Source organism: Cyrtonyx montezumae, unplaced genomic scaffold, assembly GCF_038088225.1.
Source record: "Cyrtonyx montezumae isolate F1298 unplaced genomic scaffold, pur_monq_1.0 scaffold_3, whole genome shotgun sequence".
NCBI classification, from domain to species: domain Eukaryota; kingdom Metazoa; phylum Chordata; class Aves; order Galliformes; family Odontophoridae; genus Cyrtonyx; species Cyrtonyx montezumae.
The window spans coordinates 50,416,312-50,434,998 of NW_027072034.1; the positions used below are offsets into that span (position 1 = coordinate 50,416,312).

Sequence of the window (18,687 nt, forward strand, 5' to 3'; positions counted from 1 at the left end):
AATATACTGTTGCATCTGTAATTGTGGTAATGTAAGCAGGAACAGGTTTATTTCATAGCTTTGATCTAGACACTTCTGTCAGGTTTTCAGTATATGAGAAGAAAGGATTCGCTACTTCATTTACAGATCAGGGAAATACACTTTGATATGAACAGTACAACAAACAGCAGGACAACTAAGTTTTCCCCAGCAAAAGACCTTTGAAGTTCAGTGATGAAATTTAGTGACTCAGTCTCTCACTTTTTGCACTTAGTGCTCTAAGAAGTGTGTCTTGCTATTCTGCACGCTTTTCTGTCATACAACGAAGTAGTTTCTACTTATCAGAAAAACGGTCATTAAAATGTTGCCCAATCCAGCAGCATAAGGTTGAAATTCAATAGGTTTACTATTGTATGATACTTCTGAAGATAATTTATATCTTTATTCTGTTTAGATACTAGCTTATTCTTATACTTGCTCCATTGGCAGTGTTCACCTAAAAGTAGTATGTTATTCAGAAATCAGATATTAAAGTTCCGACCTTAAAGAGAATATAGTCTCTTGAGGGTTAATTCAGTTACGTAATAGTTATCACTGTAACCTGGCAAAAGATCTTTTTGGCTGATATCAATTAGTCAAAAGATCTTCCATAAGATGTATGGATTTCAAGCCAGCAAAAAATATAAAGAAAATTACCAGAAATTAAAAATGATCATTTCCTGAACTGAGTAGCATACTAACTTCTTGGTGTTTTGTGGTCTCTTCTGTTTTTTGCATCATCTTTTCCACTATATAGACAGTAGAGAATCAAAATCATTTATTTGAAACCAAGAAACTGGATGTTTTTACTCAGATTACTATATCAGATCAAAAATAACCTGATACATTTGTACACATTCTGTTTTAGGTGACTTCATCTGGTCAGCCTAAAGTTTCTCCAGACTTACTGAGGCAAAAGTGAAGAATTAAATTTCAAACCTCTACTGCCATTGCTGTGGCCTCTCCCATTATTATTCTGCTTCAACAGACCTAGTCCACACAAAAGAAATTACACAAAAACCCTACTGTATTATTGTGATCACTTCAGATCACCTTCAATCACAAAGGTCCCTAGGTTAGAGTATGTAAATCACAAATCACTCAAACAGGTGGGCAAATTACTACATCTAAATGTTTTATGTCACTGTTTGAGCATCAAGAAAAATTGTTTCCTTGGGCTCGGTTACTCACTACTATCAGAGATACTCTGATAAAATGCTACAGAAAGCAAAGGAAAATAAATTCCAGCATTCAAGTCAAAGTTCTCATCTCCTTACCCTGCTTCCTTATCTGCCCTGAGAAGCAGCAGCAGGGACAACTTGTTCCTGGAACGGTGAGAAACCCACTACTCCAATAAGTAACAAGAGCTATAACTTTTCCCAAAGTGAGCAAATACTCAGCCTCAGAGAATTTAGTTTTTTTTAATGGAAAAGAAAGATATGAAGAACACTAAGCATCAGCACCTTTCCCAGCTTGTGACAACTCAAAGGTAAGAGAAGCCAGTGAGCAGCAGAACAACATCAGATGTAAAAAACATGTCCCAGTGAGGCTGTGACCAAAAAAAAAAAAAAAAAAAAAGAAATGTCAAAGACTCAACACTTGTGCTTGTACATTTGGACAGGTGGGTCAGCAGAACATATGCATTGAGTCCTGAGGGTATTTGGCAGAGAAAACATTCTAGATGTGTCTTCATATACTTTCAGTTATCTGTACTAAACTCAGAGTCATCACTTGAAAGTAAAATTTTCTCAACAGTTACATTTGAGGCTGCGGACTAAAAGGAAAATGGAATTTCTTGGGCAGCTACGCAGAAAAATAGAAGATTGATGTATATGGCAAAAATAGGTCATCAACAAGAACAAGAAATTATTTAGTATAACTTTCATGGGCAGAAAAAACATGAAACTACAGACCACTTCTGGTCACTGGTGATTCAAGGACATAGAAAACCTCCTAAGGATGGCAAAGAGAATTCACAGGATTCTGAACCTGTTGTTAATGACTGGAACTACGGGACTGGATTAGACAGCAGCCACTCAGGGGTGTACATGACCAATTTCATTATTGGTGTCTCCAGCATCTTTCAGTAAGACAACAAATTCTCTCTCTTCTGCAGGCTGAGTTAGTTTTCATAGAAACACAGAGTAACCAAAGTTGGAAAAAACCTGTAAGATCATCAACTCCAACCATCCATCACCAGTAGTTCTCTGGACATGCTCCAGGGTCTCCATGTCTTTCTTGGAGTGAGGGTCTAAGAATGAACACAGTACTTGAGGTGTGGCCTCACCAGTGCTGAGTACAGAGGGACAATTACTTCTCTGCTCCTGCTGGCTACACTGCTTCTGATACAAGCCAGGATGCCACTGGCCTTCTGGGCCACCTGGGCACACTGCTGGCTCATGTTCAGCTGAGCGTTGACCAATACCCCCAAGTCTGCTTCCTCTACACAGTCTTCCAGCCACTCTCCCCCAAGCCTGTAACCTTAGAGTTGCCATGGCCAAAGTGCAGGACCCAGCACTTGGTCTTGTTTTGTTTCTCATCTATCTCCTCATATGGAATTGCTCTATTTAGAAATTACTGAATGCAATGAGATACATAAAGCTATAAGCTCTTCAATCTTATAAAAAGGAAAAGCTTGTAGCATTTCTTAGAAGACATTTTTCTCATTACAATCCTAAAACCTTTCATTAAATATGTAGAACTTGACTCTGAAAAGCATTTATGATTTTATTTTATTCCTTATTTTTAGTCTTTAAGATGACTGCCTTCAGGGATATTCAAGAAGATAACTGCTATAAGACAAAATTTATCCTCAGTTAGGCATTCTGTATCATTCATACTTTCTACAGTAAAACGTTAATAATCACAGTACGAAAATTTCTATTTTCACCTGCCTTGGGAAGATATGCATCTTTTCTCATTAGCCAAAGATTCTGTGTATCTCAGCCATATGTTTTTAATAGTGCAGTACTTTAATCATCAGATTAAAAAAATATATAAGAAGAATATGTTAAAAAACTACTGTTGATTTCTTTTGTAAAGAGTTTTAACTGATTATTTGCTTTTCAAATAAATGAGTTGTAAACTAAACGATGTAAATGAGAGAACAAAATGACAGATTGTACTGTGCCAGTAAGTGCCAATGACTGCAGGAAAATCAAAAGGCAGAAATCTTCAAAGTTTTGCTAACCACTCAATCTTATTCCTGTCCTTTCAAATCTGAGGAGTTACTCTTCAAAATGGCATGGGTTCAGCACAGGCTATGAGACAGCCCATACATGCTCTTCACAGGATATGGGGTGATCTTGTTTTAGAAGGGTCTGCACAGGGATGCAACATACTAAGAAAATTAGAAGGCCAGATAAGCATGTAGGAATTTGGATCTAATTTTTTTTTTCAATAAGAACTGCAAACCACCCGATCAGTGATTCTCCATGCTCTCTTCTAATAATACAATACAATCTCACGCGTCATGCTACAGAATCTTTTTTTTAACCTAATATGTGCTTGAAAAATCTGTGTTCAGGTCTTGTAGGGTTTGAAGACTGACCCTTTCTACTTGCAGGAAAAAATATGTTGATTTGCAACAGTGGTAGCCTGTATGCCTTTCATTATTTCTATTGGCATATCACATTGGCAACTACTAAGTCAATGACTGCATTATCACGTACAATCTTTGTTTCATGTAAGTCAATTTCTTATGCTGTAAGACTCTTATTCAACACAAACTAGAGCATTGTAGATGAGAAGGATGGGGAAATTTGATCAAAAGTGTACTCTGGAACAAAACACACATATGTAGCCACATCCTAGGCAGTTCAATTATAATACTGTTTGTTTTTTTTTTTATAAGATGCTACTCTCACTGACTGATCTTTCTCAGAGTAACTGTCTTCTGTAAAAAAATTCATTAATTTCCAAGGACATCTGTAAATTCTTCCAGAAGTTTTACTGCCAAAAGGAGGGACACATAAGAGTGATGTCCCAGTGTTTGATATAATCTGTTATTATTCTTTACAAGACTAAACAATTCATGCTTAACTCCTGATTTTATTTCCAGAGCTCAAAAACGCTTCACAGTATTATTTAATTATTAATTTATTTAGAATTAATATAAAACAGGCATGTGTGGTTGTTGGGTTCTTCCCTTTTTTCTTTTTCTTTTTTTATCTGAGGAGAATTAAGAACAGGTCTTGGCTTTTCCTTCTTTGTTAATTCTTAATATCATTCAAATACATTTTTATGACCATTTTGCTAATGTGCTCAATATAATTTTTAAGTGAAAAATTGGAATCAAGTGATCATATTGTTTAACACACTTGACAAAACAGGGTTTTTCTTCTAACTTAACAGAGAGTACATGTAAATCAGAAAATTAAATGAGAAATTTCTTCGTTCTTGTTTACTAACACCAACTTTATATGTGGGATTTCTGTCAATTAAGAGTTGATTATTTTCCCATGAATAACTTTTAAGATTTTAACAAAGTAAACATTTTATCTTCTGAAAGAAAAAACAGCACTGATTAAGGTTTTGTTTTAATTTCAGGGAAGTTCAGAGACAGGGATGACAGAAGCAACATAACATACATTGCTATATCCACTCATAGATAGCATCAATCCATCTACTGTTTTTGTAATTAAGAATACCCAAACTAAACCGGTAAAACTGAAAGCCTAACACATAAAATAAATAAATAAATAACAATAATACAGTGATCTGTCTGTTTTCTTGCTGCTATCCTGGCCACCCTGAAAAAGCCAGTTAAGAACAACAGCTGTGGCTGTACAAACCAGGGAGCCCAATGCATATGAGAAGTTGTATTAATTTAAACAAATATAACTGAACTTATTTTCAGAATTGATCACTGGAATGCATATGAAAGATTCACTCATTTGTGCATCTTGTTGTTTTTTTTTTAACATCAAGCTCCAAATATAAATATACTTTTATATCTTTATATACTTTATATCTCACTGATTTTCCCACTTTAAACTATTTTTAATATCATTGTGTACTGTATATTCTTCGAACCAACTATGTTCTTATCTCTATGCTTTTATAACAGCACATTAATCATATTGTAGTTGAGAGGTAAGACACTGAACTACTTGGCCATTTATTCCACTGTGGTGATGCATTTATTCCATATATGGTCTTACTTGCAAACTAGGAGCTTACTGTGTGTAGTCTTAACTAGAAGGACTGTAGGCTGCAAGAGGTCTCAACCCAGAACTATGCCAGCAGTCCCTGCTCTTCTTTCCTGAAAGTAAAAATCAGATAAAACACTGCGAAGGTAAATATCATTCAAAAGAAGTATTTTTTTAAGCCTGCCACCTTTTGCATCTGGATGTTGACTCCTGAGGAAATTGCTATTTTAGATTAAGAATAATAGATTAAGAAAAAAGACTCTTGGAGGCCAAAGATACGGAGTTTGATTCCATGCTTAAAGAAAGGAAACCCAAATTTAATTTATGGTGCTATTAAAAATGCTCACTGTAGTTTCATCTCTCACCTCTAGCTTTCACCTGTCAGTCTCCCCCTTCAACTACTGGTAATGAGTCATTTAAAAATATGTAATTAGTTTTATTCTCTGTGGTTTCTTCTCCCTCCATTTTATTCTTAACTGCCTTTTATCCTTACTCATTTAGACACATTATTCATGAACTCCTAGGAAGCTGTAACAAAATTTTCTCTTAAAACATTAAAAAGAGTTTTAGTTTCTTACTCTCTTATATTATTCCTTTTCCATTTGTATATTTATATAAAAGTTAATTAGGCTGCAGAATGATTGACTGTATGCCCAGTGATTAGACACAATCAGACCAGAGTTCTCAAAAATGCTTACGATGGGGAGGCATCTCTGATCCAATCCCACTGCTCATGGCAGGTTGCTCCAAACCATGTCCTGCTAGATTTTGTAGATTTTCAATAACAGAGACTCCACAATGTCTTTGAATTACATGTTTGGTGATTTGACAGCTTTCAGTGTGTTTTGTTTTTCCTTACGAAATCTCCTATGTTTCGGTTTGTGCCCACTACTATTTGTCCTGTTATTGGGCACCGAGAAAAGCCCAGCTCTATCTTATTCCCCGCTTCATTCCTCCACCAATCAATAAAATGACCACTTATTGATAAGGCATTTTAAAAGTAGTACTATCTAAGTATTTCACAAAATCCATACCATAACTTTTTTATTTGAGATAGTATTTTGCCCCATATCAGATTAGGCTGTAATACACTTGCAAAAGAAATATATTTAGGAATTTATCTTCTACTCCTGATGGAGTAGGAAGTGTCTAATCACTGTATTACATTTCTTAGGAAGAAGACAATATTTCAGAGTTGGTGTTAGGTTAGTGTAAAAAGCAAATATGCAGTGTTAGATTTAAAAAAAGAAAGAAGATGAGGGAAGATGATCATGCCTGATTTTCAAAGTTTTCAGAGAATGATTTCAAGCATAATTAAATGAGTAAGCATCTCAGAACTGAGACTGGAAGCTCTAGAAAATTAATTACTATGAAATAATTGCAAACTAAGTCAACTGAACTGAGTGAGAGTATTATAAATACTCTTCAATCTTAGTCAGGATCTAATCCATACACCATCTAATAAAATAAAGTGTGATGAGCAACCATAAGTAAATTACTTTGGAAATCAAGTCATAAGATTTTATTGTCTTAAAATGCCTGTTCTGCTTGATAACAGAGAAGAGTTAAGAGCAAGTATCAACCTCGGCTTTGTACTGCTGAGAAAACAGCTGCATGGGAACAGTAAGAATAGCCAAACACCTCTGAAGTATTGATAGAAATAGGAAAGAAAAAAACAAACATACAACGCCCCCCCCCCCAAAAAAAAAAAAAAAAAAAAAACAACAAGAAAACCTTGCCGGCAATTCATGCACAATATAGTGGAAAAATATTGTTGTTGCTCATACGGTACATTTTTAAGTATAACTTATTGCACTACATATTTTTCTTATTATTAACACCAAAACACCTGAATCTGATGGAAAACTATCTAGATCATAGGTTAAGTGAGCATGAAGGTGGTAAAGAAATTGCTACACGTTCCAAGCCAAAGCTATTAACACTGCCTCATTTATCTTAGGCTGTCATGCTTTTAGTCTTTATCAGTCAACACTGTAGATTACATAGGATATATTTGGTAATCTGTGTAAACAGAATAGAAGCACACTCTAGTTATTGTTAAGATAGCTTTATGTGCAGAATTCTTTGTCAAAATTTCAGTGATGAAGTATATGAGTAAATTCATCTACAGGCTTAATATAAAGTGACTGCATTCATAAAATAACTGGATAAACCCACACCAATTTAAATTAGACCTAATATTTCATAACCTGTATAAAATGTCACATAGAATTATTTCTGGAAAGATGAATGGGAGGAGTAATTAACACAGCTGAGAGTTTGTATCTCTTAGAAATATGAAAGCAGAAAGGAAAATTCATTATTTTCATCTCTCCCATATATTTACATATCAAATAAAGCATTATAGAGATGCATGATGCATTCAAATTAGATGATACAAATCAGCACATAATCACTCAACTCCTTGGAGTAACTGGTTTGTATCTTAAAAAATTATCCCAGAAAGTGTTCTGAAAGTGTGGATCACCTCACTTACTACATTGCAGACAGTTCAGACACATGATGAATACAAATACAAGCTTATATAAGCAAACCAAGTATTTATAGTGCAACCATATCATATAATATACATCATCCTGTAATTAAAATGTGGTTACATAAGCCTCACCTTCTCCCTCTGCTAATGAATGAACTGATGAGTACCAGGGAAAGATGAATCTTTGTCACTGACATTTGATCAAATTGTTTCTGAACGTGTAAAGCAAAGGAAACACTGAGAATTGAGAGATTTTCCCAGACAAACAATTACTGCTGTGCTATCTGCACTGCAAAACATTATTTTCATTATAACAATGAGAATGTAAAGCAGAAAGCTGATAGATCACTAAGGGTAAGGTAAGCATTTGTAGTGACAAGGAGATAAAGCTACTATTGGACTCACAGGTTTAGTTTTTTCATTGTTTGTAGGCAAAATTCTTCATCAAAGCACTGATAGACAACTATTGCCTAAAAATAGCACATGAATACAGAATCATAACATCTCACGACACATAAAGGCTATTATCAGTCTACATGTTCATACAGCTTCATAAAGAACGAGATTGCAGATCTTATTGCACATACCACACTTAACTGTAACTTCTGTTAACTCCAGAAGCCTAAGCAGTCAAACTTTCTTTCACAAGACTGGGAGATGATGATCTTTCATAAGAATCTAACTTTCTGTTTTAATTCTAGGATCTGGATCTGGTGTGGTCTATTTTGGTTTCATACTGTGTCTCCCTATCTGGTGTCTATTATTAACACAGGAAAATGGTTGCCGTTCACTCATTTATCAAATCATTTAAGGTTATCTTTCCTGCATCTAAATCATGTTACTGCTACAGAAGTCCCTATTCTAACAAGAGAACTGAGGAAATATGATACTCTAATTACTAAGAGCACACACTAATGAAAAGATGCATCATTCTAAATTAATTGTAGATAATTTCTATGTTTTAAATAAGTGATTTAACGAAATGGAAGAAGATGCAAATCTTGAATGGCCACTTGAATAAATACAGTAAGAAATCATCTTTCCTGATTCTTTCCTGATTTCTGAACAAAGCCTTATTCTGTTTACTTAAACAGAATTCTCCTTATTCCAGTAGAAAAAAAAGAACTGTTCATCTAAAGGAAAAAAAAAAAAAAAGACAATTCTACCAGCTATTAGAAAGATAGCAATCAGACTCCATTCAGGAGAAGGGCATTTGAAAACCACTTCTGCTTGTGAATTATGAGATTTCTTCTCAGGGCTTAAGAATGACATAAAGAAGCTGACAGAAACTGAGATAGACAGAAAGCACGGGAAGAAAACCAGGTCTACCTAACAGAAGCAGATCAGTATGAAGATGCAAACAATTAAAAAAAAAAAAAAACACACTGTCAAATATTTGCTTCTTTAATCACCAACTCTAACCCAGAGTCCATATGTTTTGTGCTTCTGCTGAATGTGAACAGATGAATCTTTGAGAAAGAAAAGACAAAAGGTGGTGGGTTTTTTTTGGTTGGTTGGTTGTTTATATATATATATACATTTGCCTCAGCATACTGTTTCTTTAAATATATATATATTTTTTCTTTTGCAGCCAAGATTAGTGAACAGAATGATTTTTTGCTTTTAAGAAATATAGTGGCAGCTACAATGCAGTTTTTTTCTTTCTTTCTTAAGAAGACTTGATACTTACATACAAAAAACCGGGGGGGAAAAAAAAATCCATCTTATATCTCAATGTAAGTGCATAAAAGATCAACAGAAAAAGAATTACAGTTCAAAACAATTGCTTACATGATGGAATTATAACTACTTTGCTATCTGTTTATGAGGGGAAGGACTTGTGCACATTTATTTTTCCTTTGCCTGTAGATATGAATATTACTTATATGGAAATTAAAAAAAAATAAAAAAAGGCTATGAGGTAAAACTCTAGTTATTATATGGATAAATGGGTTGATAAAGCTTCATTACATTTAAGAAGGAAACTCTGACCTAAATTTTTAGGAATCTCCTTTTTGACCAATAATCCATTCTTCAATAATCACATAGAAAACAAACAAACAAACAAACAAAAAAACAGAACTTTTGCAAATACCTGATAACTCCCCCGTTTTAATATCATTATCACCAAACCTAATCTACAGAATATAAAAAGATGGGTTGTACTGAATAAAATTAGTATAAAGAAAACTCACTATTAAAAATGTGGTTCAGATCTTGATTTGGTACAATACCACAACTGTAAGTTGTACCTCTAGCATAATAGAATTTAGCAACAGTTCAATCATAAGATTTAAAACCGTGAGTTAATCAAATAGAGCCAAAAGAAGGTAATAATATCTAATATGCATATAAACACTTATGATTTTTCACACTATGTTTCTCTGAGATAAAGAATAGAGCCTTCAGTGATCGGAATGTCGGGTTTGGAATGCATCGTCAACATAAAAATTATCAATTATGTATGATAGGGTACTGCCTTTTAAAACCGACTGCCAAACTCATATTTAAGACATCTAAGAACTCACACAGACATACACATATTCCTCTCAGTAATGAGGAAAATATAATGAAATTGTAACAACAGATCCTAAAAGCACCATCTCACTATTTATTGTTCTTCTTTGTCTGGATTCTCTCAAACACTAGATACAACATCTGCTCCCTTTATTAAAGATTTTTGGTTCTCAGAGGAGAACAGCTCTCTGAATACTGTCCAGCCACTCACGATGAAAATTTTTATTATTACCTCTTTTTGTTATTGCCACAGAAAATGTTGACAATAATCAGCCAAACATCTGATTAACATTTTCCATGTCTGAAAGTAATGGAGGAAAACTAATTCATTTAAACTACACAGAATAAACTTGAAACAATTTATGTAACCTCTATAAATATCAGAGCTGTTTAAGAAACTCTCATCTCTGTCGTGTGCTCAATTCAAGACTGTAACTCAGCAGAGCAATTCATTTTTATTAGATAAAAAACTAAACACCCATTTCAACAAAGTTTCCTTTCTGTTCTTTTTTAAATCTGTACTTCAAGATACCACTTCAAATTCAATATATGCTGAAAGATGTCAGATAGAATCAGTGTAACTGACCTTAGATCTCTTCAACAAAGCTATACATAAGGGTTAGTAGCAGTCAGATTTTATTTTATTTTTTTTTTCAATAGAATTTCAATTTTGTTGAGTAGCTACACACTGGGGAAGAAAAAAGTCTCCGGCTAACAGACATGCCTCTGAACTGAAACACTTGACTTACCTGCCACTGTTTCATGAGCTCCCGAACCACTTGGGGATCCTCTAGTGTCTTCTCCTTGTGTGTAGCATCTTGCAGGACATTAGCAGTTGTTTCAGCTTCTGTAAGCCAAGCGAGGAACTTTTCAAGATCCAGGTAGAATTCCTGCAACATCAGTAGGGCTGATTCCAGCGCAGCTTCACGTTCACTAACCCTGTGCGAATGCAGCACATACAGGAAGAAAACACGTACCAAACATTAAATCAAAATACAACAAAGACACACTATGCGTTTTTAACTTATGAATCAAGGTAAGTATTTGCAGACACGTTAGTTACAATGATACACTTGTACTGTGGTATTTTCTTTTTAAATCTTCTTAGAAGAAATAACTAAAAAACAAGGAAGTAGCGACTTCTTTGTTTGAAAAATCATACCTGAAAAATACACAATTCAAAAAAATATATATCCTACTGTTGTTATCAAAGATTGTTTTCTTGTTTGTCATTAAGAGTATTGTAGCAAAACCTGTTTATTTTTAGAAAGCACAAAATAGTTCCTGGCCTCTGAACAGTGTGATGAATTTAATTATTAGTTTTTATGAGTTGAAGCCTGTGGAAATTGCATTCAACAGCTTATGCCCTGATAACACTAAAAATGTGCCACTGGTTTCTAATAAAAAAAAAAGAATGATATATTATTAGCAAAATCTCTATCAATTATGTGATAAAAAACAGTTTTCATATGCAAAGACTATATTATCTTTGGTGAGTATCTAAATTGTGAACTAGGCAAGAAATCTAAAAGCCCCAGCAATTCTGGTGCTGAAAAATCTTATAGTGTATTTGTGTAGTGTCAACATCCATGTGGAATGTAGGTGTCCTACATATACACACCAAGATTCTATATTAAACTTGATCTAAATAAGGATTTAGAAAAGAGAAAAAGTATAACATATTGTTCATAAGTCTGTCAAGGCTATTTAGCCATTGTATATTTATACAATATATATTGTGTATATATATAAAATTGTATATATACATTTTAATATACATTTAGTCATGTATATTTAGACAGTATGATGACCGAGTACTTTCTGAAGGTCAAAAAACACTTACTAAAACTACCTGTTAGTTTACACTACTTCAAGTGGAATTAATGCAATTTGATGCACACCAATATTTAGTCTACACATGTATGGTAATCTGGGTATTTCTAGATAGATTTGCAGTGTAGTTCTACAATTGTTTAGATAGAGACTAAGATTCAAGAGTTCATCAGACATAAAATTTTGAAAGTGGTAATTCATCATAACTTTATTAGATGAGGCCAAGAAATTCTTAAGTTCTAGTCTTTATTTCAAATTGTGTTCTCTTGTCCTGCAGAGGGAGTAAACTCCAAGAAGTAATACTCTCATACTAAAACCTGTTGTATTAGCTGACATAAGAAAAAAAAAATGACAAAAGATTTTCCAGGTGTTACTAAGAGCATGTTTTTCTAACAAACTTATATGTAACTTGTCACAGAAAATGTAAGAACTAAAAGATTCAGTCAGTCAAAGTACAGGAGAGGACAGCCACTTCATTTCATTTAGACAAGCAAACCACACTAAGAGACAAATTCACAATAGCTACCTCATTTCTGCCATATTTTTCATCCTTCTGCATCTCAGTCATTTTCCTCAAACATCTTGTGAGAAAAGTAATTTATTCTTGAATTTTATTTTAATAAAAAACTGGGAAAGCTATTCAAAAACTGAGAAAGCTTCCAGCTACAAAGTCATTCACAGATAGTTTAAAACTTAAACACTGACTGGACTTTGATCTCAGATTCACCTGTCACCAACTACAAGAATTGTCTATGTGAGATGTGTCTTCCAGGCTGGTACAGCATATCATGTATTAGAATGTGTCCCCAGGGGCCTCTTAGGACTAGAGAGAAATACAACTTCAGAATAGTGAAAGGTATCTCTTGCCCAATTTTGTTTTCAATGTATATAAAGCAGTTTTGAGCTCAAGACACTATATATATTTATAACAACTGCAATAAAGAAATCTGCTCTTTTATTAAACTAAAAACATAATTTCATAGATATCTTAGCTATCTATAGCAATATACATTAAATCAGCATAAACACAAAATATATATATATAGAAAAAAAAGCAATAAAAACCAGAAAATCTTTAACCTGAGATATATGGGCTTGACCTATTTATTTATAATGTTTACTTCGAAAAATAGCATCCCTTTTATTTCCATAGAAGTCAGAAATTGAAAAAATGTACATAAACAAAAAATATATCCAGCCCTTCAGAGCACAGTTCTATTCTAAGATACGCTTTATACTAATTCAATTTGCAGCATGTAATAGATAACATCAGCACACAAAGCCTTTGCAAAAATAATTTCTTCACATTCAAGTTTTTCAAAATATTAAAGGCACACTGTAACTTACAAGCCACCCAGAAACAGAATCAGAACCACAGAACCCTTAAAGTTGGAAAAGACCTCCAAGATCATCTAATCCCACCATCAGCCCATCCCCACCATGCCCACTGACCATGTCCCCTCAGTGCCATTTCTCCACGTTTCTTGAACACTTCCAGGGACGGTTACTCCACCATCTCCATAGGCACACTGTTTCAATAACTCATCACTCTTTCAGAGAATTTTTTTTTTTGCTAATATCCAACCTGAACCTCTCCTGGTGCAAAGTAAGGCCATTACCTCTCATCCTTTTCACTGTTACCTGGGAGAAGAGGTGAAGAGGAGAGTGATAAGGTCTCCCCTGAGCCTCCTCTTCTCCAGACTGAACAATTCCAATTCCCTCAGCCACTCCCTGTAAGACTTGTGCTCCAGGATCCTCACTAGCTTCACTGCCCTTCTCTAGATGTTCTCCAGGGCCTCAGTGACTTTCTAGTAGTGAGAGGCCCAACAGCACTTGAGGTGTAGCCTCATGAGTACCGAATACAGAGTTACCTCCTTGCTTCTTCTGACTACACTATTTCTGAGACAAGCCAGGATGCCAATGGCATTCTTGGCCACCTGGACACACTGCTGGCTCAAGTTCAGCTGGGTGTCTACCAACAACCTCAGAGTACTTTTCATCCATGCAGCTTTTCAGTCACTCTTCCCCAAGCCTGTAGCATTGCACGGTCATTATTGTGACCAAAGGGCAGGACCAGGCCGTTGGTCTTGCTGAACTTGGTTCCACTGGCCTCAGCACAGCTCTCCTCTCTGTCCAGATCCCTCTGTATGGCCTTCCAGCCCTCAGGCAGATAGACATTTCCTCCCAACTTGGTGTCTTCTGTAAACATACTGAGGGTGCATTCAATCCCTTTGTCCAGGTCATCAATAAATACATTAATTGGGATGGGCCTCAATACCAGGCCCTGAGGAATATCACTCATGACCAGTCATTAGCTGAATTTAACTCAATTCACCACCACCCTCTGGGCCCTGTCATCCAGCCAGTTCTTTACCCAGCAAAGAGTACACTCATCTAAATCATGCACTGCCAGCTCCTCCAGGAGAATACTGTGAGAGATAGAGTCAAAGGCTTTGCTGAAGTCTAGGTTGAATATGTCAACAGCCTTTTCCTCATACACGAGGCCGGTCACTCAGACATAGAAAGAGATGTCGTTGGTCAAGCAGGACTTGCCTTTCATAAACCTATACTGTCTGGGCCTGATCCCCTGGCTGCCTCTCAGATGCTGCATGATCATAGTCAAGACGATGTGCTCTACAATCCTCCCCAATACTGAGGTCAGGCTGACAGGCCAGTAGTTCCTCGAATCCTCTTCCCAATCCATCTTGTAGATAGTTGTCACATTAGCAAGTCTAACTCTAGAAATACTATCCCACAAATATGCAGTGAGGAGTTTTGGACAAAAAAAAAAAAAAAAAAAAAGGGGGTGGGGAAGATTTCAGGACTTTGAAGCTTGTGCATACCTAAGAACACAAGCACAGACACAAAAAGTATATTGAAAGGCAGAGTCATTAGAAGCATTACTTAAAATCAGAATTTACTTTTTTAGAGAAACTCACAGACTGCATTAAAAAAATACTGCAATTTACAAATCTGAGTAAAGAGGATTTAATTATGAATAATCCACTGGTACTTCTATTCTGCAGTATACAGAAATCTTACAGCCCATCTTTCTTTCAAGCTACAAAAAACATGCTGCTTACCTACAAACTTCTTAACACTCCTACAAGAAAATATTTCATACTTTGCTTTTTAGATCTTGGTAAACCTAGCATTCTACTACATTGATAACTTTATAGTGCATCAATAAGCCTCACTCGGCATTCTAATTACTTCAGAATTATGATGTTAAAATATAGAAAAGGTCTAAAAATGAGGAATAAAGCTGAGTATAAAATCCTGCTTGTGGTAAGATAATACATAAAATTAAAGTGGAGACTTACATACATATATTGAACAAGAAACTAGTGCACAAAAGCAAAATAAAGCTGCTTTCTTGTTACTTTCCAGAATCAATACATGTTTAATTTTGTAGTGAGTGCAAACTGTAAGAATGGAACCCTGGACAGTACGAACACTGCTGCTGCAATACTGTAAGGTGTTCACAGGAATAATGATTTTTAACCAGATGATCCTTCTTTTCCCTGTTCTACTGCAATACAAAAATATCACATCCCTGAGAGAAATACTGAAGGTGGAATTTATCTTATTTCCATCTAGACTCTCAGAAGACAGGCAACAACACTCCCCCTGCAAAACACAGAGGCAAGCATTTCTGGAATGTAATTCCTCCTCCTCCCTCTCGTTCTCTACAGATCTGTTGAACTAGATTCAAGGTCAATCTTTTCCTCTTGACTACGTTGCTAGGTTACATGACTAACTTACATACTTATGAAGCTTAAAATTTACACAATTAAAAAGAGGTGAGATAGGCCACAGGCTAGTCTGGGGACTGATTTTTAAGACCAAGTGACACCTGCGACAGAGATCTGACCAACTCTGATTATCATACAAGTTTTACTAGAGAATATAAATCATGGTGCTCTCTTACGAATGCACTGGCTGAAGGCTTCAAATGGGAATAAAGTGATGGCATGCCAGTGGAAGTGAGTCACACAAAACATCCAAGTGTAAACCTCTGTATTCACAGAAAAAGTGTGCCAGGGTTGAAAAAAAACTAGCAGCCTCTACTACATGACACTGATATAATACGAGAACTTCTAAAGCTTGTACTTTGAAATACAGCTGTTTACAAATGTTTGAGAGGATAAAATGTTAAAAATGAAGTTATCTACAGTCTATATGATATTTTAACTCTCTAAGCAAGCTACTGTATTTTGAACCGAACTCATTATCTGCATTGTGATACACAGAATCACAGGGGTTGAAATGGACCTCTGGACATCATGAAATGGACCTCTGGACCTCTGGAGTCCAAATCCCCTGCTAAAAGCATGTTCTGTATAGGAGACTGAGCAGGAAAGTGTCATGGCGGGTTCTGAAAATCTCCAGAGAAGGAGACTCCACATCCTCTCTTCTGGGCAAACTGTTCCAGTGCTCTGTCACTCCTTCTATATAGAAGTTCTACAGTACTTGAAATTAATAACTCACATTCTTTGAATATCTGTTTGTCTACTTGAGTTTATATACTTATTTGCCTTATAATATATCTGGCAAGAGTAAGTGCTTAATGTTTTTAGATGATTAGTTAAAAGTAAACCATTAAGTGGAGTGCATTATGTCAGTGTACTTTAGACAATGTACTGCAGAGAACGCATACAGAAATACCTTGAATAAGAGTGAGCACAGAAATATTTACAATGGACTAACAGAAATGTATGTTCCACAGGTGTTTCTTTAAGGGTGATAGAGTGGAGAAATACAGCATCATTCAGCCTTCAACAGACCACTAAATCACACTTCCATCTGCAGTCTGTGGTGATCTACTGTTATTGCACTGCGTTGTAAAATAAAACAACCTGGACTACCAGCTGGCAAAACATCAGTAAAAGGTTTACATCTACTCTTCATGTGCCTTAATGCAGAACTGTATTTTCTTCTTTTTGACATTACTATTCAATGCAATAAAAAAAAAAAAAAAAGCATTACTTGAATTTTCATTTTCTGGGGCCAACTATCAGAAGACAATTTGAACTACGTATGTCTGCCTAATAATACTGGAAGCAGTTAACACTTTTTCAGTGATGATCATAGCACTTCTGTTGGCATGACAAAGAAGAAACTACAGATCTTTATGGTAAGATTTAATTTTTCTCACAAAATACAGTTAATCTCTTACTGGTAACTTTTCTTCAACTGTCTTAATTTGGGCTGATAAAGAAGCAATCAAAGAGGTAGGATAACATAACCTCTGGTAAAGTGGATGGTAGGAGATGCCACAGATATGAAGAGAAAATGACAAGCAATTTTCAATTCAGAATGTACCATGAAATCCTCAAAATAATTCATATTGATAACATTTTAAAATGAAAAATCAAAATAAACCATTTTAATTTATTTTTGGACTGCTGCTTAGAGAAAGTTCCTTCCAGAATCTAGCAATTTATATCTGATAGTGGCATTTAAAGTTATTCTATGTTAATATGTGATTGACTATCAAATTAACTCTGGAATGACTGATATCCACCACGCATGGAAAGCTCTGCTGAGGCAGCCTTCTAAGTACTGCTGTTGTGCAGTTTTCTGAATCTCATCCAGACTGCTACCTAAAACATGGAGTATTTTTCCAGTAATGCTTTTATTCAATTGTTCAGCCTCCAGAAATAAGTAATGATTATATGCATGTTACTATATATTAATATCTGAGCAGAACTGGTTTTTTTGAGTGATCTTATATATAAGGTCTATATATATATATATATATATATATGTACTACTGTGATTTTGTCTGGCCTATTGGAAAATATTGACCCAGTTGATCCTGGAGTAATAGAGATTGCTGAGCATAATTTTATCACTGTGAGAGCACATACCAACTGCAGCACTTGAGTTTCAGTGCATGAATCGTAAGTATAATTTGCGCTTTTTTCTCCACTAAACTTTACTCTTTCCAGTGAAACTCTGAAAACTCTTTCCAGAACACTCTGAAAACCTTCTCTAATTCATGAACTGAAGGGGTTATTTCAAGCTGACAGGATGACTTTTAAAATAATACCTGTACATAACTCCATCTTTGAAATTACTTCTGTGTAGTAAAGACAAGAAAGCCTCAAAGAGCACCCAAGGACAGAGCCACAAAACCAGTATCTGAATTTCTGCAGAGTCCAGAGTCCAGATCTAGCTGACTCTTAACCAGAGGCTTGTGGTTCTCACTGTTCTGGGTGAGGATCCAGGAAAGTCCTGATGTACTGCTACAGAATGTTGAACTTGAAAGATTTTCTCTTAATTTTTTTCTATCATTTTGTGTTTTTGTCCTTTCATATACAGACTAATGGACAAGTCTGATGAAAAATCCACTTCCAAAAAGACAGAAGTATTTTTCTAGAACTCTCTGTCTGATCTTTATCCCTGCCAATACTTCTCTGAAGACAGCTGAGGTAGAGAACTGAAGAAGAGGAAAGACTAATGGAAAGATTTTTGAATGGACAAGAAAAATATGCCCTTGTTGGGGCTCGAGGAGAAAGCTCAGGCACCATTCTTCTGATTGAGCCAATGGAAAGGGATTCCCACAAGTGACAGGGTACTTTCTATATGCCTTTATTCACTCACTTATGTTTATATTTTGACATTGTGATTCAATGATCTACTGGAATATAGGAAGGAAAGCTTGAA

The 18,687-nt window shown here is 35.3% G+C and overlaps 2 protein-coding genes across 12 annotated transcripts in view; one reads left to right on the plus strand and one right to left on the minus strand.

Annotated features, from left to right (window-relative positions):
* GK (glycerol kinase) overlaps window positions 1-18,687 on the plus strand; it is a 499,514-nt gene that overhangs the window by 390,532 nt on the left and 90,295 nt on the right. The window lies entirely within an intron of this gene.
* The window catches only part of DMD (dystrophin), a 961,436-nt gene that overhangs the window by 220,452 nt on the left and 722,297 nt on the right, over window positions 1-18,687 (minus strand). For all 11 annotated transcript variants that reach the window (XM_065741536.1, XM_065741534.1, XM_065741531.1 and 8 more), the window contains one exon: window positions 10,932-11,121. In XM_065741536.1, coding sequence (XP_065597608.1) covers window positions 10,932-11,121 — 190 coding nt within the window. The remainder of the gene's footprint in view (window positions 1-10,931; window positions 11,122-18,687) is intronic.